Source organism: Lampris incognitus, chromosome 17 (genome assembly GCF_029633865.1).
Source record: "Lampris incognitus isolate fLamInc1 chromosome 17, fLamInc1.hap2, whole genome shotgun sequence".
Lineage (NCBI taxonomy): Eukaryota > Metazoa > Chordata > Actinopteri > Lampriformes > Lampridae > Lampris > Lampris incognitus.
Window position 1 is genome coordinate 22,000,961 of NC_079227.1, and position 24,352 is coordinate 22,025,312.

The 24,352-nt window shown below is 44.2% G+C and overlaps 1 protein-coding gene across 1 annotated transcript; it reads left to right on the top strand.

The window, feature by feature from the left end:
* The first annotated feature begins 125 nt into the window (after positions 1-125).
* Positions 126-20,033, top strand: LOC130127405 (regulator of G-protein signaling 9-like). The gene is made up of 18 exons (XM_056297037.1): positions 126-214; positions 338-657; positions 4,750-4,846; positions 5,738-5,788; positions 6,892-6,998; positions 11,729-11,780; positions 11,866-11,924; positions 12,108-12,184; positions 12,275-12,356; positions 13,359-13,421; positions 14,058-14,087; positions 14,230-14,291; positions 14,588-14,701; positions 14,920-15,035; positions 15,428-15,515; positions 15,745-15,883; positions 16,052-16,134; positions 18,965-20,033. Exons 2-18 carry the CDS (start codon positions 589-591, stop codon positions 19,149-19,151), a joined length of 1,476 nt encoding a protein of 491 aa, XP_056153012.1. The 5' UTR covers positions 126-214; positions 338-588; the 3' UTR covers positions 19,152-20,033.
* The last annotated feature ends 4,319 nt before the right edge of the window (positions 20,034-24,352 follow it).

Genomic DNA, 24,352 nt, shown 5'->3' on the forward strand with positions numbered 1-24,352 from the left:
CGAGCACGGAGCCAAGCCCCTTCCCTAAACTCAGGAAGTAGTGACAGCTCCAACATCCATCATTCACAACCTTGTTTTTTTATTTTATTTATTCATTTACTTTTTATTCTTTGACGGCATGCGGTTTACTCGTTTTCATATGTAAATTTCAATCGTTTGTATTTCAGATCCGTTTGAGCGAAGAACATGTCGGTCAACGGCAATCAACAACGCGGTACGTTTAACCAACACAAAAACCATATTGTCCGGGTGCACTAATGGGAATAAACTGATGTTTTGTGAGGGGGGGGGGTGTTTATCTGCAAGGAAGAATTCATACCTAAATTAACAATTTCAGGGGAAAAGAGACTTCACACCACCGCCGATGCAATGTCTCCATCCAGCGGACGTATGTCATCATTGCGTAACAGCGGCGCCTGCTTGAGGTGGAGGGGGCGCGCTCTGATTGGTGGGAATCCCCCCTGCCTCCGCCTTCTCCTGTTGTGCTTGACATATTATTGATTATGAGGGCTGCCTGATTGCATCTGCCTTTCCAGCATACTCGGACCACACGGTGCACACAAGACAAGAGGAAGGCATCAGCCCACCATGACAATCAGAAACACTATCAAGGATCATGGGCAGAGGTACCGACCGCGGATGGCGTGCCTCAAAAAGGTAGGCTCTCCTTTTTGGTCAGTGATGGTAATACCCTCGCTTGTGTCTTACACAGGCTATCTACTTGTAGCATACCTATCTATATATAGTTCAGCCCTCTGTGGAGACGGGCTATTCTCCAGGAAGACAATGCAGTGATAGGCTGTTTTGTCTGGTCTAATGTTCAAAATTGCGGCTGTATTGACATTGATTCTTACAAACTATGCAAGCAAGCAAAATAATAATACAACACACTACTACTAATATAATAATAATAATAACAACAATAATAATAATATTATAAAACATATTTATCTACTTTGTCATTGAAATTCAGCCCTGGCTTCTACTTGTGTGTATGTAATCTGCCTTGAGACCTATTTAGGCTGCAATGACAAAAAGATATTATAGCCTAGAATATTCTGTAGGGGGGGCGGCACACAAAAAGACCACAGACCGTTTTTGTCATGCATTTCACATTGAAATGTGTATGCTGATTTAATGTAATCACCAAAAAAAAAGCAATGAACTACAAGACTTATAACATTAAGAAATAGGAGGAAACAATCAAAACAAGTGTTGCTCTGATTTCTACATTTCTGTGCAGTTGTCATAGAAAATGTCCAGCTCTATTCTACCTCTGCTGGTCCACACTGATAAGGGAAGGTCACTGAGCTTAATAAGCATTAGTCTGGATCAGTATCAGCCCCTTCATCTACACTAACCAGCCACTGGCAACAAGCTAATCCATGCACCATATACAGAACAAAAATAATCCCTCATTTCCATAATGGTGTGGGTTTTTACTCATCGTCAATTCACCTAATTCAGAAAAGAGATGCTGTTCAAAATTCAAATAACTTTTGCCATAAAGAGGGTTTATCTCAAACATTCAGATGAGACTGAGGATGACATTGGCCAAAAAAAATAAAAATCGCGGTCTCTGTTTATCTTTCGGATTGATTGAATGAATAACTACTTCAACCATCCCTTGGAGGATTGGGTACTCTAGTGGTCCTGCTCCAGAGTGCCAGGGAATTCGCCCAGTAAACTCGTTACCAGGAGCAACTTCTGCATTGGCGGGGACGGCCATGAAAAGCTCGCTTTGGTCCAGCTCAGCCTGAGGCTGAGAGGGCCTCTTCAGGAGGACTTCAAAGGCCAAAGCCACTTCAAACAGTTCTGGGAGTCAGCCACACACACACACACACACACACACACACACACACACACACACACACACACACACACACACACACACACACACACACACACACACACACAAAGGGATCAAAGTGTAGCAGAACGAATAGAATTTGACTGCTACAACTGAGAACCAGGGCTCGATTAGTACCCCCAGAGGCCCTTGGGCACTGAAGCTCCTGCCCCCCCCTCCCCGCTTCCCACACACACTCACCATGCCACCCATCCCAGCCATCAAACCCCACCTTCATTATTTTGAGCTGAGCAGGTATGCCTAGACAGTTCAACAGACCAAGTACCGCCATTCACCAATCACAAGACAAGAAAACAATGGATTAAATCACACCAAGGCAGTGTATGACTCTAGACTATGGCAATATTTGTGTTCACTGAGGCCCCCCCCCCCAAAAGAGACTGCATACCAGTTATTACTGATACATAATAATGTGACTGACTAAGAATAGGCTTACAACAATGCCATCCTAAGGTAATCGCACAGCACAGTTGAATGCAGGTTTCAAAACAAGGCTCACTAAGTGAGCCAGGCAACTTCACACAGAACTTGCAAAAACCCAACATATAATGAACTTGACAAACTGATTCCAACACAGTATAGCAGCATCGCAACACAGTGATGCAATACACATTATGCCAACAGTATATCAAATAAACCCATCCACAAAATTATACAGTGACACACAATCACAACAGATAACACTGCTCAATGCACGGACCACCAAATGGTTCTTACCTTTTAGACGTTCTTCTTTCTTGGCTTTTTCTTTTGCCAAACTGTGTGATCAAGTCCTCAAAATCCAGCTGTGCGTTGCTGCAACCAATGGTAGATGCTTCCAGGCTATCCATTGGAGCGCCCTCTTCTTCATTTTGTTTAGCTTTTTTTCGAAAGGGTTAGGGCTAACTACTAGCGGGGCATTTTTTATTCTGGCTGCTTCTTTCACTTCCTTTCCCCTTTCTTTTCTTTCTTTTGGCAGCGCCGCTGGACTTTGTGTTACCGCCGTCCATTTCCTAATGGTTGGCAGTTTTTCTTGCACACTTTTTGCTGATGCAACCTAACTGATAGTGGGGTCACGTATAAACTAATTCCCCTGTTTTTAACCTTGACTTGGCTTAAAAAAACTGATCTTGAATCTGTGCAATGTAAGCCCCCTGCTCTCTATGGCCACCCACCTTGACTATTAGCCAATCTATACAGTGCCTAGTAGTAGTAGTAGTAGTAGTAGTAGTAGTTGTAGTGGTAGTAGTAGTAGTAGTAGTAGTAGTTGTAGTGGTATGTAGTGGTATTGGTGGTAGTAGTAGTAGTAGTAGTAGATAGTGCATTACTGCTTGCTCACCACTCATGACTTGTCCAGCCATCTCACCAACAAAGCATTCAATCGTGAGACTTAATTTTCATGGAAACAACTTTTATTTCATTCTGATTGGATAATTATCAAGCTCAAGAGAATGGATCAAGGTTTGTGTCATATTTCTGTGGAGTCCAACATAAAAGAAAAGCATAATTTTTTTCCCCTCCCATCTCGGAGGGCCCGTTTGCATTCATGGGCCCCTGTGCATGTGACCGGATTGCCCATATATATGGTAGATCCGGTAGCAAGAAGATCGCAAATAGCTTGTAATCCTATGTGTTTTCCCAAACTCATCATGACCTGTGGGTGGTGATATAATGGCCATGAACTTATTTAGAGTAGTGAGTCCCTGTTGCACCTCCCACAAAGGTCAAAGATCAGGGGTATCATCTGAGCCTTTTTAGCACTAAGCATCCTGAATGTCACCTGCAAAAGCAACTTCACATTAACCTATGTTAGGTTGTTAAACCAGGCCTATCTGTCCTGAAAGAGGGATTCCTCCTTATGGTAGTCTTCATGAAGTTTCTAATATATATATATATATATATATATATATATATATATATATATATGTGTGTGTGTGTGTGTGTGTGTGTGTGTGTGTGTGTATATATATATATATGTGTGTGTGTATATATATATGTGTGTGTGTGTATATATATGTGTATATATATATATGTATATATATATATGTGTGTGTGTGTGTGTGTGTGTGTGTGTGTGTGTGTGTGTGTGTGTGTGTGTGTGTGTGTGTGTGTGTGTGTGTTTTTCCTGAGAAGCTTTTGCTGTGTGGAGTTTGTATCTCCTCGTTTTTCACAGTGTAAAGCCTTCTGAAACTGTAACTTGGACTTAGGGCTTTATAAGTAAATTTGACTTAAAGAGTACCTGAAGACTGGTCAGTTAGCTGCAAAATAGGTTAAGAAAATGAACAGACTGACTAACCTAAGCCAAAAGTGGACCAGCATTCGTCTGATGGCTTCTGATGATTCGATAGGTCAAACGTCAAGGAGATCATGACCAAGTGTCCTGAGTAGAGCGGTCTTTAATAACCCCGTAGGACAACTATATCTGATGAACATCAGATGCATAACAAAAATATTATTCATATAATATTATATGAATTGTTCAACCCTATCATTGTATCAATAAATGTGTGTGTAAATAAATAAGAGATAAGTCTGTCATCATCTTCATCATTAGGAGCATCCGCTTCATTAGGTACCAGAAACGCTCGCTGCTACAATGACAGATAAATTATTTAAGAGCAGATTGCTCACAGTTGAGTCACACACACACTTGCCGTAGGTTGCAGATTTTTTATTCTCCGTGTAATATTTCTCTTTTCTTTTGAAATTACCTGTTAGCTTCATGCAGGCCCAAACCAGCCCCTCATCAAGACTGCCTTCACAACTGGTTGTCCAAGAAACTTGTTGTCATAGTGACCTGTTCCCCCCCGCCAGACACACACACACACACACACACACACGCACACACACACAATCTGTTGTCGTGGTAATCTCTCCTCACCCCTTCCAATCCCTTTTAGGCAGAGGCAGTGCTACTGGAGATGCAGGACCTGAAAACGGGGGTTAAGTCACAGCCTCAGAGACTGGTCATCACAACTATACCCCATGCTATTACAGGTGAGAATGGACACACACACACACACACACACACACACACACACACACACACACACACACACACAGAAAGGTAGTGCCACAGCTGCGCTCCAAAAAAATAAAATAAAATAAAAAGACCCTAGCATACAAACCCGGTGTTGTTGTCTTTCATGGAGTAGTTGAGTGGTTTTGCCTGCATAGTCTCACTTGGGGATACCATGGCTCTGGTTTCAAACTCAAGAGCTACAGATTTCATCTCCATGACAACCCCTGAGAGAGAGAGAGAGAGAGAGAGAGAGAGAGAGAGAGAGAGAGAGAGAGAGAGAGAGAGAGAGAGAGAGAGAGAGAGAGAGAGAGAGAGAGAGAGAGAGAGGAGGTGGGTGGTGAGGGAGGAAGATGACTGAGTGGGTGGAGTGAGAGGAAAAAGAGCGAGAATTAAAGACAACACTATAGAGAGAGAGTAGGAGGAGGGAACCTAGACTCTTAATGTCATATCTTTGGTTAGCCTAGCAAGAGAGAGCTGCTCGCCAAATAAACAAAACCAAGCTAACTGCAACATGCTTGTGGAAGCAGTTGCTCATGTCAGTGTCTCACACAGGAAGTGTGATGTAGGATCTGGTTAACACCCTCCTCACATAGTGAGCTTATCAAATTCCCCTCTTCTCTCGTAGTACTTCCTCTAGCTGTCTTTCAGAGACCCACTGCTCTCCTCCTGCTTTCTCTCGAGAGGAGTCTGCTCATTTTAAGGACACACACAGAGCATAATATTACCCTTTTGGGGTTTTTCTCAGTCTTCTTTTCATATTTCTTTCAGCCGACTGTGTCTTAAGAGTTAGTCCCGCTCCTTGTTTACACAGACTCCTCAGTTGTGGCCAATCCTCAGACTAAATGCTCTCTTCCTTTCTCCTTCAGGGGAAGATATAGTCGCATGGTTGGCGGAGAGATTCAAAATCAACTCCCAAGGTGAGAGATAATGAAGTGGAGGGCTGTCCGTAACTCATATACAAGCAGTGTACACAGCAAATACAACATTTCAGTACATTTGTATGATGTCTGCTTTTTGGGAATCAAGACAAATTACTTCATTTTCAGACCATAGGTTTGCTTTACGACATTTAGTCTGTCGTGAATAGGTTATTCATTCATTCATTCATCTTCAGCCACCTCTCTGGGGTCGGGTCGCAGTGGCAGCAAGCTAAGTAGGGCACTCCAGATGTCCCTCTCACCAGCAATGCCCTCCATCTCCTCCTGGGGGATCCCAATGCATGCCCAGGCCAGATTCGACATGTAGTCCCTCCAACAAGTTCTGGGTCTACCCTGGGGTCTCCTCCCAGTTGGCCGTGCCTGGAAAACCTCCAAAGGAAGGCACCCAGGAGGCATCCTGATCAGATGCCTGAACCACCTCAACTGGCTCCTTTCAACACGAAGGACCAGTGGCTCTACCCCGAGCTCCCTCCAGATGTTCAAGCTCCTCACCCTATCTCTAAGGCTGAGCCCAGACACCCTATGGAAGAAACTAATTTCAGCCGCTTATATCCGCGATCTCACCCTTTTGGTCACTACCCAAAGCTCATGACCATAGGTGAGGGTTGGAACGAAGATTGCCTGGTAAATTGAGAGCTTTGGCCTCTGGCTCAGCTCCCTCTTCACCACAACGGTCCAGTACAACGTCTGCATTACTGCTGATGCTTCACCAATCCATCTGTCAATCTCCCGCTCCATCCTACCCTCACTTGTGAACAAGACCCCGAGATACTTGAACTCCTTCACTTGAGGCAACAACTCATCCCCAACCCGGAGGGAGCAATCCACCATTTTCCGGTAGAGAACCGTGGCCTCAGACTTGGAGGTGCTGACTCTCATCCCGGCCATTTCACACTCAGCTTCAAACCGCCCCAGTGCACGCTGACGGTTGTGTTCTGATGAAGCCAACAAAACCACATCATGTGTGAAGAGCAGAGATGCAATTCTGAGGTTCCCAAAACGGAATAGGTTATGTTTCCCCAATATCAAGTTTTCACACCAAGGCATATACTGATATTTGTTACCTGTTTCTTTCTCTTCAGAGGCGAGGGGTTTGGGGTCCATGCTGGTAGCAATTGGATACATCTACCCTCTGCAAGACCACAAACGTTTAATCATCAAACCAGATGCTTCGCTCTATCGCTTCCAAGTAAGCAATTCTTCTTTAAAAACCATAAGAAAGATTGTGTTCCCCACTGTGGTACTGCTACAGCATAGTGAGCATCGGGCTTAGTAATTCAAGGTTGAGATGTTTCACTGCAAGTGTACATGTGTGCTATCGAGCATCACTGTGGTTCACAGTGCTTGAGAGACTTATTGGAAACAGTTCCTTATATTTGACGATGAAGAAAATGATGGCCATCATTTCCTATGGCAACACAGCTCACATGTAGCCACATTTGCAGTAGAGCAAGCCATTAAAATATTCAGATTGTGGCGTTCACTTGAGATTGAATCAGGTGGGAAATAGTAAGGGAAACAATATTTATAGCCCAACTCCTGTGATTGGAGAGAGTTGAGGGACTTGACTGAAGATGGATTTGATTTATCTTTTTTTTTTTTGGACCCCCCCCTTTCTCCCCAATTGTACTTGGCCAATTACCCTATTTTGTGAGCCATTCCGGTCGCTGCTCCACCCACTCTGCTGATCCGGTGGGGGCTGCAGACTACCACATGCCTCCTCTGATACATGTGGAGTCGCCAGCCGATTCTTTTCACCTGACAGTGAGGAGTTTCGCCAGGGGGATGTAGTGCGTGGGAGGATCACGCTATTCCACCCAGTTCCCCCTCCCCCCTGAACAGGTGCATCGACCGACCAGAGGAGGTGCTAGTGCAGCGACCAGGACACATACCCACATCCTGCTTCCCACCTGCAGACACAGCCAATTGTGTCTGTAGGGACAGCCGACCAAGCCGGAAGTAACACAGGGACTCGAACCGGCGATCCCCGTATTGGTAGACAATGGAATAGACCGCTATGCCACCCAGCTTCCCACCCACAGACACAGCCAATTGTGTCTGTAGGGACGCCCGACCAAGCCGGAAGTAACACGGGGATCCCCGTGTTGGTAGACAATGGAATAGACCGCTATGCCACCCAGATGTGCCTGGATTTGATTTATCTTTTGAATGTAGAGTGAACAACATGATTATATCATTTGGTTTGAATGATCTAGTTAGGCACTGGTTTTATCATCTGATGTTGCAGTCAATGACACTTGTTATTAACTTTCCCCCATAAAGAGGCAAGGAAGTGACTCCAGGTTCCCTCATTGACAGTCACTGAGGAAGACATTTGATTAAGCATCATGCTCGTATTTATCTAGATTTTCCTATAATGTGCTTAAAGAAGCATTTTGTAGGATCCGTTGTATTCAGCTTCTCCATTTCAGTTTTGGACATTTCTGGATGATCGCTACAACAGCCAGCCCAAATGTGACTCTGCACACCATATACAGTCCGAGTATTGGTACAGCTGCATTTGGTCCCCTTGGGAGCAAATACAACAGTGGACATTGTTGAATTGAAGATAGTTAATATTTCTGGATTTAAGAAATAATAGTTTGTAATTTTACTACATTATTTGACTTAAAATACAAGTCAAAGTAAATTAGTCCCAAAGTGCATCTTCAATCTGTTTCTTCTGGTTCCACACATGACAAACTGCTGGGTTGAAGAGTAACTAATAAATACCCCGGTGAGCCAAAACAGTATGACCACGCACAGGTGAACTTAATAACGTTGATAATCTCCAAACAAGGGCACATGTCAAGGCCTGGATAGATTAGATGGTAAGGGAACAATCAATTCTTTCATAGTCAACATGTTGGATGCAGGAGAAAAGACCTGAGTGACTTTGACAAGGGCCAAATTGTTATTGTCAGATGACTGGATCAGAGCATCTCTGAAACGACAAGGCTTGTGGAGTGCTTCCGGTCAGCAGTGGTGAGTACCTGCCGACAGTGGTCCAGGGAGGGACAAACCACACAGCAGCGACAGGGTGTTGGGTGCTCAAGGTTCATCGATGTGCGAGGGCAATGAAGGATATCCCGTCTGGCCCGAACCAACAGAAGATCTACTGTGGCAAAAGTCACAGAAAATTTTAATGATTGTTACAGGAGGAATGTGTCACAACACAGTGCATCGCACCCTGCTGCATATGGGGCTGCATAGCTGTAGACTGGTCACAGTGCCCATGATGACCCCTGTTCACCATTGAAAGCACCTACAATGGGCACGTGAGCATCAGAACTGGACCTTGGAGCAGTGGAAGAAGTTCGCCTGGTCTGATGAGTCCCATTTTCTTTTAGATCACGCGGATAGCTCTGTACATGTGCGCTGTTTACCTGGGGAAGTAATGGTACCAGGATGCACTGTGTGGGAAGATGATAAGCCGGTGGATGGAGTGTGATGCTCTGGGCAATGTTCCGCTGGGAAATCCTGAGTCCGGCCATTCATGTGGATGTTACTTTGACACGTACCACCTACCTAAACATCATTGCACACCAGGTGCAGCCCTTCATGGCAAAGGTATTCCCTGATGGCAGTGGCCTCTTTCAGCAGGATAATGCACCCTGCCACACTGCACATTGTTCGGGAATGGTTTGAGGAACATGATGAAGTGTTCAAGGTGTTGCCCTGGCCTCCAAATTCTCCAGATCTCAATCTGATTTAGCATCTGTGGGATGTGCTGGACCGACAAGTCCGATCCATGATGGCTCCACCTCGTAACTTACAGGACTTGATGGATCTGCTGCTAACGTCTTGGTGCCACACACCTTCAGAGGTCTTGTGGAGTCCATGCCAAAGTGGGTCGGTGCTGTTTTGGCAGCTCACTGAGAACCAACAACATATTAGGTAGGTAGTCATAATGTTTTGGCTCATCAGTATATATCCAGTTTTGTTCCTGGACTGAAAACATTCCAGAGTCCATTCATTATCTGAATGGCTTATCCTGCTCTCAGGGTCGCGGGCATGCTGGTGCCTATTCCAGCAGTCATTGGATGGCAGGCGGGGAGACACCCTGGACAGGCCGCCAGTCCATCACAGGGCCAACAAACACACACACACACACACACACACACACACACACACACACACACACACACACACACACACACACACACACACACACACACACACACACACAATCTTCATACCAAGGGACAATTTAGTATGGCCGATTCACCTGACCTACATGTCTTGGGACAGTGGGAGGAAACCAAAGCCTCCAGAGGAAACCCACGCAGACATGGGGAGAACATGCAAACTCCACACAGAGGATGACCCGGGACGACACACCAAGGTTGGACTAGCCTGGGGCTCGAACCCAGGACCTTCTTGCTGTGAGGCGACCGCGCTAACCACTACACCACCGTGCTGCCACATTCCAGAGTCATTTGGACTAAATCAAGTCAAGTTGATTTTATTTGTATAGCTCATTATTACAAATTTGCTTCAGTGGGCTTTATAGCAACACAACATCCTGTACTTAGACCCTCACATCGGATAAGAAACAACTCCCTAAAAAACCCTTTAACAAGGAGAAAAAACTGGAAGAAACTTCAGGGAGAGCAACAGAGGAGGGATCTCTCTTCCAAGATGGACAGATGTGCAATGGATGCTGTGTGTTCACAATTTACAGTATACAAAATTGAAAGAGGATAACAGAATTATAATGGAATTATAAAATATATGAAGAATACGATGAGGAGGATGCCAAGCAGTATCCAGATGGCACTGGACCAGCCCAGGAACGGAGTCACACAACCTCCATCACCATGTAGACCTGGCTGGAGGACAACCTATACATGCACACAGGGGAGACTCTCCTCACACCATTCACATACACGGGAGAAGAGACAAGAAAAAACATTAGTCGCACATCGACGAGAGAGAGGGACATAACACTGAAACAGGATAACAAAATTATATAGATTTATAAGATATATAAAAAGAAAATGTGATGAAAGGGATTCCAAGCAGTGTCCAGGTGGCTACCACCATCACCATGGAGACCTGGGAGGAGGACAGACTGCACATGCACACAAGGGAGAACTCACATCACCATTCACACACAGGAGAACAGAAAGAATAAGACATTCAGAGAGAGGAAAGATGTGAGAGAAGAGATCAGTTTGCAGTGGTCAATACTCTATACTCTATAATCTCGTCAGCAGAACAGTGGTTGGTAAATTCATTGAGATGGAAACCGACCCGCCATGCAGTACAGGCTGTGAAGTACTGAACTTAAAGGCAACTAATTGTAGGTTAAGGTGAAAAGATGAGTTTTAAGTCTGGATTTAAAGGACTCAACAGACTCTGGTTGTCTGATGGCAGCAGGCAGGTTATTCCATAAGAACGGGGCCCAGTAGGAAAAGGCCCTGCCACCAGCTGACTTTGTTTTAACTTTGGGTACACACAGGAGCCCTGTGTTTTGAGAGCGAAGAGCTCGTGATGGAATGTACGGTTTAAGGAGATCAGACAGGTATGATGGGGCAAGCCCATTTAGGATTTTATATAGGTTAGCAGAAACACCTTGAAGTCTGATCTAACATGGAGAGGAAGCCAGTGAAGGGGAGGCAAGAATTGGTGTAATATGGTCAAATTTCCTAGTTTTAGTTAGGATTCTAGCTTTTTGAACCATCTGAAGACTTTTAGTACTAGCATGTGGCAGACCTGAAATGAGAATATTACAATAATCATGACTGGATGAAATAAATGCATGTATTAGAGCCTCTGCCTCAGCCATGGACAGGAAAGGCCGAATTTGAGCTATCTTATGAAAATGGAAAAAGGCAGAAAAAACAACTTAAACTCACCATCCCAAAAAGAAAACCTTTGACTGCATGTTCATTCTGCTTTTGTATTCCCTCTCAGACACCATATTTCTGGCCTGCACAGCAGTGGCCTGTTGAAGATACAGACTACGGTGAGTGTGACTGGGATGGCACGTATTCGTCTAATGTCCTGTCATCAACACCCAATGGAAATGACGTGATGTTTTTTAATTTAAGCAATCTACCTGGCGAAGAGGAACATACGCAAGAAAGGAATTTTGGATTTGTACGAGCAGGTAAGTTTGTGCACAGGAGGAAGAGGGCTGTGTGTGTGTGTGTGTGTGTGTGTGTGTGTGTGTGTGTGTGTGTGTGTGTGTGTGTGAGTGAGAGGATGTCGAGGAAAGATGCAAAAACAATATTTAAAGTTGGCTGGCTGGTTTCATTGTCTTTATGATGGTATGGTCTCTATATGTCTTCAGGAGCAGTACAACCGTATTCACAAATGGATGAACCATAAATGGGATTTCATAGTGATGCAGGCTAAAGAGCAGTACAGGTAAGAGTGACATATCCAACTCAATAACATTACTCAATAACATCACACCCACTATATAGTTGTTCTTGTTGATGTTGGGTGTGATTCCAGAGCAGGCAAGGAGAGGAAGAAGCCAGACCGAGTGGTGTTTGACTGCCAGGAAAGAGCTTATTGGGTGGTTCACAGACCTCCGGTGAGAACACACATGCATTAATAGCAACACACACACACACACAGTCATTCAGAAGCAGTCACGACGCACAACACAGCATAAGCCATTGGTCTTAGCTGGATTGTTGCTAATTGAAGATCAGGCTGTTGTCAGGCATGGACATTAAACGTATGACACAGCTTCATGTAGATATCAATAGACTGCAGACAGACAGAGAATCCTTTAAATAAGTTGCATGGGGTACTTTTCTATCGAAATTATACCCCACCCCACGTCTGCACCCTGTTTGATACTTCAGAGGATTCCTCATTATCTCTACCCATGATGCCTCATTAGCATGTGTGTCCAGTCATAGGAGAAGGGCAGGACTAGTTAATATTTCACCACCAGGAGGCAATACGTGACACAGTGGTTTTGGCAGCATGCCTTGTTCTCATGACACTGTGAGTTGGAGTCTCAGTCTGTTTCCCAAGTTGTCTTCCTGTCTCTCGTCATTCCTTTCATTTTTTAAATTGTTCTTATGAACTAGAACTAGGCTCGTCTATAACTGTCAGGGTCAAGAGAACATGGAAATTGAATCCAGGCATTGGTCCAAGTAGCACAGTTAAAGGAAACTGAAGCAATGTTTTTGCCTCCAGGGCTTTCATATTGGGGATAGTTCAGATCGTTAGATCCTGAGTTTTTTTTATAGTATGGTGCAACATCATGCAGGATTTACCCCAAAGGCTTTCAAAGGCCCGGCCATAAATGACCAAATTATGCTTAAGTGGCGTCATCACAGTGAATTCATAATTACGCTTATTCTTGACATCTTGATGACTGGCAATGAACCACTTGTTGTCAAATATTGTTATTAAATGTGTGACAAATTAGCAAATTATGATTAGCATTATAAAACAGCCATTTGCTTTAATGAATTCAGTCTGTGGTGGTTTGAATGAATAAACAGTCCTCTTTCTGATCTCCATCTCTTGATTTGTCCTTGTGCTGTATAATGTTGTGTTGTGTTGTGGGTGTATGTAGCCAGGGACAGTCAGTGCCATGGACTATGGACTATATCGGCTGGTAGATCCTAATGCAAAAGAGGTAACAGGTAAGGCCCTGTGTGTGTGTGTGTGTGTGTGTGTGTGTGTGTGTGTGTGTGTGTGTGTGTGTGTGTGTGTGTGTGTGTGTGTGTGTGTGTGTGTGTGTCAGTCTAGCATGCTGTAGAGAGAGAGCTATTTTTGCCCTTCATAACGCCAATCAATCAGCTTATATTAAATGCATGGCCTCAGTCTATACTAATCTTGCTCTATATGGGGATTGACTCCTTCTCACTTTTCCTTCCCTGCAGCTAATTCAATAACTGAGCTTGCCAGTAGAACTTGCAGCCCTGACAACTGATATATTAATTTAATCAGATTTGTTTTTGAGTGTGAATGGATGAGTGTACTTACACCTTCTCTTCTCTTCTCTTCTTTTCTTTTCTTTTCTTTTCTTTTCTTTTCTTTTCTTTTCTTTTCTTTTCTTTTCTTTTCTCTTCTCTTCTCTTCTCTTCTCTTCTCTTCCCTTTCTACACAGGCCTGTCCCATGGCTTTTACTTTGTTTCCACAACACACACACTTTTAAATCTGTTTCAGATATACACACACACACGCATGCACACACATAGCATTGATTTTTAAACTTACGATTCAACACATAATCTATGATCTGACATGAAACCAATTTTTTTTTCCCTAGACGAAAACGCCCGACTTCTACGAAAGAACTGTAAGTCTTTTGTGCAACCTGAAATTACAATCCACAGATCGGGAATCTACATAACCTATTAAGTAGTTATGCATAATCCATAAAGGTCTATTCATTTATTCCTGTCTTTTTTTTTGTTGCTATCAATTCTCTCCCCCTGTAGATGATCTTTACCCAGCAGTCCATTATGAGGCCCAGGGTGAAGTCATCCGTGTCTGTTGGAGCGTAAGATAGCCCCTCCATATTTCATAGCAACCTTGACAATGCTGTTATTTGAGACTGGTTGTACCCTAGAACCCCTAAATGACTATCAATACAATACCTTTTGACATATCTGAGCTGATCAGCAAACATATAAAGCACAGGTGAAAGCCATGCATGTTATGAGCGGATATGAAATGCAGAAGTGCTATAGGTTATAGGTGATCTGTTCACCTTTCAGCAGTACTAGGACCCCAAAATCTCCCAAGTTTCCCTCCAAAATGCACAAGTAACAGTCTTTCCTTTGTGTTTCAATGTAGACTGGTGAAATACTCTACAACCTATAAGAATCATGATCCCTTCCTTGCCAAGTGTCTACCCAGCAACCCTTGGGTTACTGATGATGCCACCTACTGGACCTTGAACATGGCTAAGTGAGTCAGCTGGCAACATGCCCTGAGAGCATTATATGCAATACTTATTAGGAATCAGGTATTTGATATTGAATTAAGTGGCAAATATAAACAAATAAAAAAAAATCAAATATGTCTTTCTACATATTTGCATGCTGACGCGTGTGTGTGTGTGTGTGTGTGTGTGTGTGTGTGTGTGTGTGTGTGTGTGTGTGTGTGTGTGTGTGTGTGTGAGCCAGGGTGGAGATACCCACTAAGATGCGTGTAGAGAGGTGGACGTTCAGCTTTGGCGAGCTCCTCTCAGACCCCCGTGGACGAGATGACTTCAGGCTCTTCCTCAAGAAAGAGTTTAGCGGTATGTCATGTTTTGTAGCTCAGCTGCAAAAACATAGAGGAGATTGCGCTTGAAGTAATGATAGAAGTTTTACAGTGGTTTCACTGTGGGGGAGAGACACAGTTTGAAAGACATTCTGTTCATTTTTCACACCTTGAAAGATTCAAGAGACAGGTTACCTAGCTACTTGTGTTATTTATGCGGAGGGTTTTGTCTAAAAGAAATGCCTATTTAACTCTACGTCACTGGAAAAAAAAGATATTGACTGCATTGGCATTATGTATGTGCAAATAGGTTGGGGGCTTTACATTTTTACATACTACATAGCCAAAAATCTAATTGTATTGTGTTTTGTTGTGTTGTATCGTATCACATTCTCTATTCCCTTCTATTGTAAATCTGACGTGTCGTAGGTGAGAACCTGGCCTTCTGGGAGAGTTGTGAGGATCTTAAGTGGGGCACAGCTGCTACTATGAAAGAAAAAGCTCAGCAAATCTACAAGTAATGATTTTGATGTACCACCGTAGATATTATATTCAGTTATATTATTTATTGTGTGTGTGTGTGTGTGTGTGTGGACAATATTCTTGTCATAGTGGTCCTCTATTGCAGAATAGATACCAGTGAGACACTAGAACGGACATGTTGTGGATTTCTCTCACAGTGGTTCTTTGGAGTTACGTAATGGTGTTTCAGTGACGCTTCATATTTTACTCCCTCCCAACCCCAGAACATTCCTGGCACGTGGTGCTCCCCGATGGATCAACATAGATGGGAAGACGATGGAAGTCACAGTGAAGGGTCTTAAACACCCACACAGATACGTGCTGGACGCAGCGCAGACTCACATCTACATGCTCATGAAGAAGGTAAGTTCATATGTAGTGATGCTAAGTTAACTGTTAGCTTATGTTACTGTTGAAGTCAGAAAAGCAATAACTCTCTTTCTTTGTGTGTGTGTATGTGTGTGTGTGTGTGTGTGTGTGTGTGCACGTGCATGTGTGTGCATGGGCACTTGTATGTTTTTATTAACATAGGACTCGTATGGACGGTACCTCAAATCGCCAGTGTTCAAGGACACTACGAAGAAGGCCGTGTGTCCCGAGGAGCAAAAGTTCAGGTAGGTTTCACGCTGCGATTTATGATTGAGCCATTAAACCAATGGATGGCCTCTTTAAAAATGTTAGTTTTAGGCTCTCATCTGTTTGTAAGTTAACTGATGAGAAAATATGAGGGGTGTCTATAATTTCAACCACTCTGGTAAAGAACTTCATTAACAGATAGTAAAAGATGGATGGATATTTCAAACGCAAAGAATGAACTTAAGGGTCAAGTAGATCCGTCTGCAACCTTAAGTATTAACTTTTTATTGTCTACCCTGCTTTGTTTTGATTTTATGCTGTCTGATACTGTGCTGGTCTTTATTTTTTCAAACTGTGTTCTGTAAGGTGACCTCGAGTGCTCTGAAAGGCGTTGTCAGGCCAAATTGTGTCCGGGCTCCCAAAATGTGTCCAGATGACGTCATCGGTTCATCAAAAGTCCGATTGTTTAAAATAACATTTCATGACCCATTTTTTGGGGTTGCTAGCTACCTAGCTAACTTGTTATTGATGCCAAAAAACATAATAGCAAATATTGGACGTTTCATTTTAATGGAAAATATGTTTATAGAACAACTTTATTGAAAATGTCGTCCACGCTACATAACGCTGACAAGGTGATCAACCAGTAGAGGAACTTGTCTGTGAATGTTCTCATTCATCCAGGTCATGGTTATCCAAAGGAGTTGAATCAAGTGCAACTGGACTTGGTATATATATATATATATATATATATATATATATATATATACACTCACTGGCCACTTTATTAGGTACACCTTGCTAGTACCGGGTTGGACCCCCTTTTGCCTTCAGAACTGCCTTAATCCTTCGTGGCATAGATTCAACAAGGTACTGGAAACATTCCTCAGAGAGTTTGGTCCATACTGACATGATAGCATCACGTAGTTGCTGCAGATTTGTCGGCTGCACATCCATGATGTGAATCTCCCGGTCCACCACATCCCAAAGGTGCTCTATTGGATTGAGATCTGGTGACTTTGGAGGCCATTTGAGTACAGTGAACTCATTGTCATGTTCAAGAAACCAGTCTGAGATGATTCGAGCTTTATGACATGGCGCATTATCCTGCTGGAAGTAGCCATCAGAAGATGGGAACACTGTGGTCATAAAGGGATGGACATGGTCAGCAACAATACTCAGGTAGGCTGTGGCATTGACACGATGCTCAATTGGTACTAAGGGGCCCAAAGTGTGCCAAGAAAATATCCCCCACACCATTACACCACCACCACCAGCCTGAACCGTTGATACAAGGCAGGATGGATCCATGCTTTCATGTTGTTGACGCCAAATTCTGACCCTACCATCCGAATGTCGCAGCAGAAATCGAGACTCATCAGACCAGGCAACGTTTTTCCAATCTTCTGTTGTCCAATTTTGGTGAGCCTGTGCGAACTGTAGCCTCAGTTTCCTATTCTTAGCTGACAGGAGTGGCACCCGGTGGGGTCTTCTGCTGCTGTAGCCCATCTGCCTCAAGGTTCGACGTGTTGTGCGTTCAGAGATGCTCTTCTGCATACCTCGGTTGTAATGAGTGGTTATTTGAGTTACTGTTGCTCGAACCAGTCTGGCCATTCTCCTCTGACCTCTGGCATCAACAAGGCATTTTCGCCCAGAGAACTGCCGCTCACTGGATATTTTCTCTTTTTCGGACCATTCTCTGTAAACCCTAGAGATGGTTGTGCGTGAAAATCCCAGTAGATCAGCAGTTTCTGAAATACTCAGACTAGCCCGTCTGGCACCAACAACCATGCCACGTTCAAAGTCACTTAAATCACCGTTCTTCCCCATTCTGATGCTCGGTTTGAACTGCAGCAGATCGTCTTGACCATATCTACATGCCTAAATGCATTGAGTTGCTGCCATGTGATTGGCTGATTAGAAATTTGCGTTAACGAGCAGTTGGACAGGTGTGCCTAATAAAGTGGCCGGTGAGTGTGTGTGTATATATATATATATATATATATACTAGATGAAGTTCAGTAAATGAACTTTCGCCTAAAACTATGCTTTTGTGGTTTTCGAAAAAGATATCCTAATATAAGAAACTGCAAGTCGAATATAAAAGGTGACCCTGCGCATGTATTGTACGGTGTAGCTAAAAAGAGTACACTATCAAACCTGCTTTTGCGTGCAATATTACGATTCTACGAACTACAGCGAGAGAGGAATGTCAGGAATGCGAGCTGTCACGATTGCATTGCGATGACGTCACCGGACACAATTTGGCCTGACAGCGCCCACAAATAAAATGTATTATTACATGGGTGGGTCTCATGCTGCGTTCAAGACGAAGTTGTAAATGTCAACCTTTTGACGTAACAAATTCATACTGTTGTCTTGGGGGGGGGGGCTTGAACACTATCGGATCTTTTGTTGTTTAGTCTGCAGCAATCTAACGTTATCTAGCTAAACTGACGAACGTAAAAAGGGGCTAGCGGATATATCTTTTAAATTTCACATATTGCTATAATGAATGCAAAACATAGATGATAATAACACATCACGTGATTACACACCCGGATATGCATGTAAATGTAGATAAACACTTTTTTAACCATTAACAATGAATGCTGCCATTTGTCTCACTGTGATGTCACCGGTGCACGGATTGGATTAACGGGAGCGCTGAAATACCCGGATATCCGGCTTGTAACGCTGAGTTTGACAATTGTTCAATTTGTTTTTCCACACCGTCGGATTTCGTTTTTTTTACGATGCGACAGTCTCTTTTTCAGATGGTTTTGATAGGAGTTTCAACACAGCTCCCAGTAACCGCCTAATCCATCACGCTAAAGTACTTCCTTCCTTTCTCGATTCCCCTCGCAGCGAAACCCAGCTGGAGCAGAACGCGAGGAGGCGTCAGCCTAGTCCCAGCCCCATCGCCGTCAGGCAGCAGGAGGAGGAGCAGAGGGCCAAGCTGGCCGTCAGCGGCCCCGTCGACATCACACAGGTCATGAGCAAACTCAGCAAGCAAGGGAGGGAGATGCCCCCGCCGCCTTCTCCTAAGGCCTGAACCCATTGAGTAGTGTTAAATGGAGAAGTCAAGTCAAGTGGGTTTTTTGCAAATAGACGTGAGAGCTAATTAATTTTCTAAAGATGCGTGAGTCGACTAACAATTTTTTTGTAGTTTTATCTGATTTAATGATATACTAATGTGCTTACAGGTGTTTATATATATTCAGAGGATAACAACTCGACGTGTTAAACGGCTTGTTTCCAAAATTGTGTAAAGACAAAAGCAGACATGTTATGTTAGAGCTGGGTTTCAGTCATTTAGCTTTGGAGGTGATCTTCTGGAATACCAAAAAACAAAACAAAAAACAAAAAAACAGAAATTGGAGACAGCTCAACTTGGAGCTAGCATGTTAGCATGTTAGCGTATTTTGTCGTGAGGTCTGAAAAGACTCCGCTTGTTGTTGACGAGAAAGTGCGGCTGACAGGACTGACGAAGACCTGAGTCGTAGCACCTTTTGTGCACTTTGGAGACAAGATGTGTCATACGAAAGGTGCAATTTTACATGAGATAATTGGTATCGGTGCTAGTTAAACATACGTAGATGAGAGTAGTAAGAGAGCCTTGTGAACAGATCTGCTGATCTCTATGAAATAGGGAATGCATTTTATGTATTAAGGTTGTTTGCAGGTGGAACGTAAAAGAAAAACGTATTAGGAAAATTTGTAATCGTACAAAAACACCCAACGGTATTGTCATACGTCACCAATGTTTTAATTTTCCACAGATTTGATCTGTTTTGTACCTGTTATCTCAATTGTCTCCATTGTCTCATTGTCTGTTATGTTTTGTATATCAATATATGTAATTTCCATCTTCACTCATGTGATGTATTCTGTGTTTGCTTTATCATAAGCCAATAAAACACTCACCAACCCTCACATTTCTCTCCTTATATCTCTCGTCTATATCATTTATCATCTCCATTTGTTCTCAGTTTACGGTGTATTCCTTTGCCGTTTTTGCAAACTGTTGTCCACACATTGAAACGTGTACATATATCAGACCCCCCCCCCCCCCAACGCCTTTTCTCCTCAGTTGTACTTGGCCAGTTAACCTATTTTGCTCCACCCCTTCTGTCGGCCCGGAGAGGGCTGCAGACTACCACATGCCTCCTCGATATATGTGGAGTTACCAGCCGCTTCTTTTCACCTGGCAGTGAGGAGTTTGCGAGGGGGACGTAGCGCGTTGGAGGCTCACGCCACCCCCCCCCGAACAGACGCCCGACCAACCAGAGGAGGCGCTAGTGCAGCGACCACGACACATACCCACATCCGGCTTCCCACCCGCAGACACGGCCAATTGTGTCTATAGGGACGCCCGACTAAGCCGGGGGTAACACGGGGATTCGAACCAGCGATCCCCGTGTTGGTAGTCAACTGAATAGACCGCTACGTTACCCGGACGCCACAGATATCAGATTTATAAGGATTTAGCAATGATGGGATAAAACGTACTATTGACGGTGCGACACTCGGGTCACTATTTCCTATAGACGTACGTACGTATATAGCAGCAAACATTTTCAGGGAAAAGATTGTTTTTTATAATAATAATGTTTAATATGCAAAGTTGATATCAAGACTTTAATCTCAAAATGACAAAAGAAAACCCGGTACCTTCTGTTAGAGCAGATAACTGGCATGACAGCAAAGCGCCGTATTTCTAAATACAGATTTTTTGTTGTAGCCTTGATCCTGCTGCTAACAAGTAAGAGCAAACTCTCCTCTGACGTCTCCTGATTTCTGCTCACAGCTGTGCCGCTTCACTGCTCCCGTCCCCCACCTGGTGGTCTACTCCGGCATCAACGAGCCCCTCTCCGCCAATGTCCCCTCCCCTCTTCCGTTTATCCCTCATACCCCTGCCTGTCCCTCCCCCATCAGCGTGGCCATAGACAGCACCCCGGCCTCCGAGCGGCGGGGGGAGGGGGGGGAGGCCGAGGGCAACGCTGAGGCAAGGGTCCTCGCTGGGGGAGGAGTGTCGAAGTCTCGCGTGGCTCTCTCACTGAGTCGGCTGCTGAGACGGGGCTGTACCCCCTCCACGGTCTTCGCCAGTCTGTCCCCCAAATGTCCAGCCCCCGCTGGGACAAGCAGCCGCGTCCAGCCAATCAGCACGGAGCAGCCCAGTCAGGCTCCGCCCAGACGCATTGCCAAGTGAGTCTGGCCTCTGATACACACCACTACTATATACTTACAACTTCCTTTCGGGAATCTCTCTCTCTCTCTCTCTCTCTCTCTCTCTCTCTCTCTCTCTCTCTCTCTCTCTCTCTCTCTGTCTCTCTCTCTCTCACACACGCGCACACACACACACACACACACGTTAATGCTAGAAGCTACAGATTGCCACGCTCATTTATGACAATGTGCATAAAACAGAGCAGTGGTGTTGCGATGATGTCTGAAAAGTGTGTTTTCTGCCGTCCTTCCCTCCTCAGTTTTTTCCAGATCAAAGTGGATATTCCTCCAGAGTGCCGTATCTATCCCATAGACTCTGAGGATGAGGAGGAGGAGAGTGGAGCGGCCTCCAGAGGAGCAGGGGGAGCCAAGGAGATCATTTGTCCGTGGGAGAGCCTGAGCCCCCAGGACGGGACAGGCTAGTGGCGTTGGCTGGATTTACACAGAACAGGAAGAAAATGGGATTTTTTTAATTTTTAACTCTTTGGGGCACAGATGCAACAGATGCCTGTCTAAACGAGAGCTGCAACAAGAACTTTTCATGGTAGCGGTGACAATATTTGATATGCAGCATGAAGGGTCGCAAGGGTTTTTTTTTTGGCCATGTGTAAGCACACCTATAATCTCACCACCAGACCACTGAATTGAAAGACCATAGAGGGAAATACGAAGTAGCCAGTCTGTATAAAGCTCTATGGCAGTGGTCTAAAAGCATGTGTCATCGAGGGCCGCTCTCAAGGAAAGAGGTGGCTCTTGGTCTACTATAGATCTAGTGTCCACGTCAGTGCATGGGTAATGTAGTCCATTTACCAGTTGTGTCCCACTCACGTTCCCTTAACTTTAGCCTTACTGTGAGCGACCTTTACTGCTCCGTGCACCAGCTTTACAGTCTACGTAAGAGGTTCGGTTTAGTCAGCTCCACCAGTGAACTATACATGCATCCTTCCTCTCGTCCCCTCATTAGAGCAGGTTATCTGTAGCTACCCCCCACTCAAAACCAACGTGTAGCTAACGAATCAGGACCTCGTCCTGGATCAAATACCGGTCACTGAGATTGACTTGTAGCCCTGCAGCGGCCTTAATGGAGCTGCACTGATGCGCTGCCTTTAGGTGACCATTTTGTCGCCAGATGTGCACTAAAACCATGCCAACATCATGTTTCTCAACACATCTCAGACCTAACATACTCATCAATTTATCGTTTTCATTTTTTCCCCTCGTTACTTGCTCCAAAGTAGTACACAGACAATTTTGTGGGTCCTGTCACTTGAAATTATTTTTTTGCAGGGAGACAGTAGCCTCTTTAAACTAGGATGCTTCATTCTCTTACCTGTTTTCAGTTATAATGTACACTGTAAGTCATTGGGAGAAAAAAAAACATTATTGCTCACATCCAAGGAGAGATTTAAGTACAACTGGCATTTGTTACCAAAAAAAGGCAACGGGCTTTGTGACCGACAGGCAAAACAGGCCTTGGGACGTTGTCTGTGTGCACACTCGCTGGGGAATTTAGATGACGCATTCATAGATTAGGCAAGTTTGAATAATTAGCTCAATAGTTTTATGAAGCCGAGAGCAGTGTGAGGTCTGTCCTTGTGCTGCTAACTAGAGTTCGGTGCCTAACCCCCCCCACCCCCAGTCCGCTGACCTCTTCCAATCGTTTCAGACGGGAAACGCTTGGATAGACACCTTGTCTTTGATATGACGGCACACGCACAGCTTGCCAGCATGTCGCCACACTGCTGACAGCCTCCCAGTCCCGTCATATCCTTGCCGTCTTAGGAAGAGGATGGGTCAGCGGGGGGTTGGGGTAATAGTTTTGTATTTGGGGCCCTCCCTGCTGTTTTGTACACTTTCGTATCGTATACTAAATAGACTGCTGCAGGCGAGGTGACGTTGATATTTTTTCTCGTGTCTTTCCAAGGGGGACAGTTTGGTGTGAATTAACTGTCAGAATGTATTACCTTTACCATGTTTACAGCTGCAAGAATGTGAAGAGAAAAAAAAAGAAAAAAAAACCTTAAGTAAAGAAACAAAATGTTGTGTTTGATTTATACATTCCATGGCTTGTGTCAAGTGCCTCAATAAATGACCGTGTAAGATGGATATTCAGTACATGAGAGGACTGTGTTTTTGTTCCATATTCAGCGGAAATAACTTGATGTTTCCAGATGAAGACTTGTGGTATCGTAGTGTTCATCTGCCTCCCAGTGTGCTGAGTGATGTAATGATTATATTTGACCACTAGATGGCAGTCAACAACAGCAATTTCGGTGCAGTCGAACGTGGTGGACATGATGTCAAGACTGAGATGCGCTGTGTGTGTGTGTGTGTGTGTGTGTGTGTGTGTGTGTGTGTGTGTGTGTGTGTGTATATCTCTGTGTGCATGACTGTTGAAGAAGAGGGGGTTGTCAAGTAAATGGTTTTCTCAGTACAGAGTATACTTCCTTCCACTTCATCAAATCCTTGGACAAATGTCCCTGAGTTAAGTAGACAATCGGTTGTTGAGCCGAGACCACCGGTCCTTTTGACCTCTGTAGTTTTGATGCTTTTGGGGTGAACGTTCCTCTTCCATCTCACACCCGCCACAAAGAGACCCCCATACGAGGTCTATTCACATATCAGCTCACCAAAGAGGACAGAATTTATGCAAGACGATTTACATTCATCGGAGGGTTGCATAGATTATAATATATTTGTGCGGAGGCATCTTTTAATGAAGCCCTTGGAGTGTGGTGTTACACCAGAATGAGGGTTTTCACAAACCCTATGAATCTTTATAATGCTTTTATTTTATTTTTTGTTATATTACGTAGGCCTGGTTTTCAATACCTATGGCATGCTGGAGGTCCTTCGTAGATGCTCGTCAATATTTGACCATCGCTTGTCTGCTGCTCAGCCGTAACGTTTTGCAGGTATTCGGGGGATCCATGTCTTACGTTGCATTTGCACAGGCGTAAAAATAACAACTTAAAAGATGTGCAAATTTTAACCCATTATTGCAACAAAAAAAACGTGATTTTCACA

Coding starts and splice junctions, on each gene's coding strand:
- LOC130127405 (XM_056297037.1), top strand. CDS start 589: ATGACAATCAGAAACACTATCAAGGATCATGGGCAGAGGTACCGACCG. Junction 13,422..14,057: donor TAGATCCTAATGCAAAAGAG/GTAACAGGTAAG, acceptor TTTTTTCCCTAG/ACGAAAACGCCCGACTTCTA. Junction 15,036..15,427: donor CCTCAAGAAAGAGTTTAGCG/GTATGTCATGTT, acceptor GACGTGTCGTAG/GTGAGAACCTGGCCTTCTGG.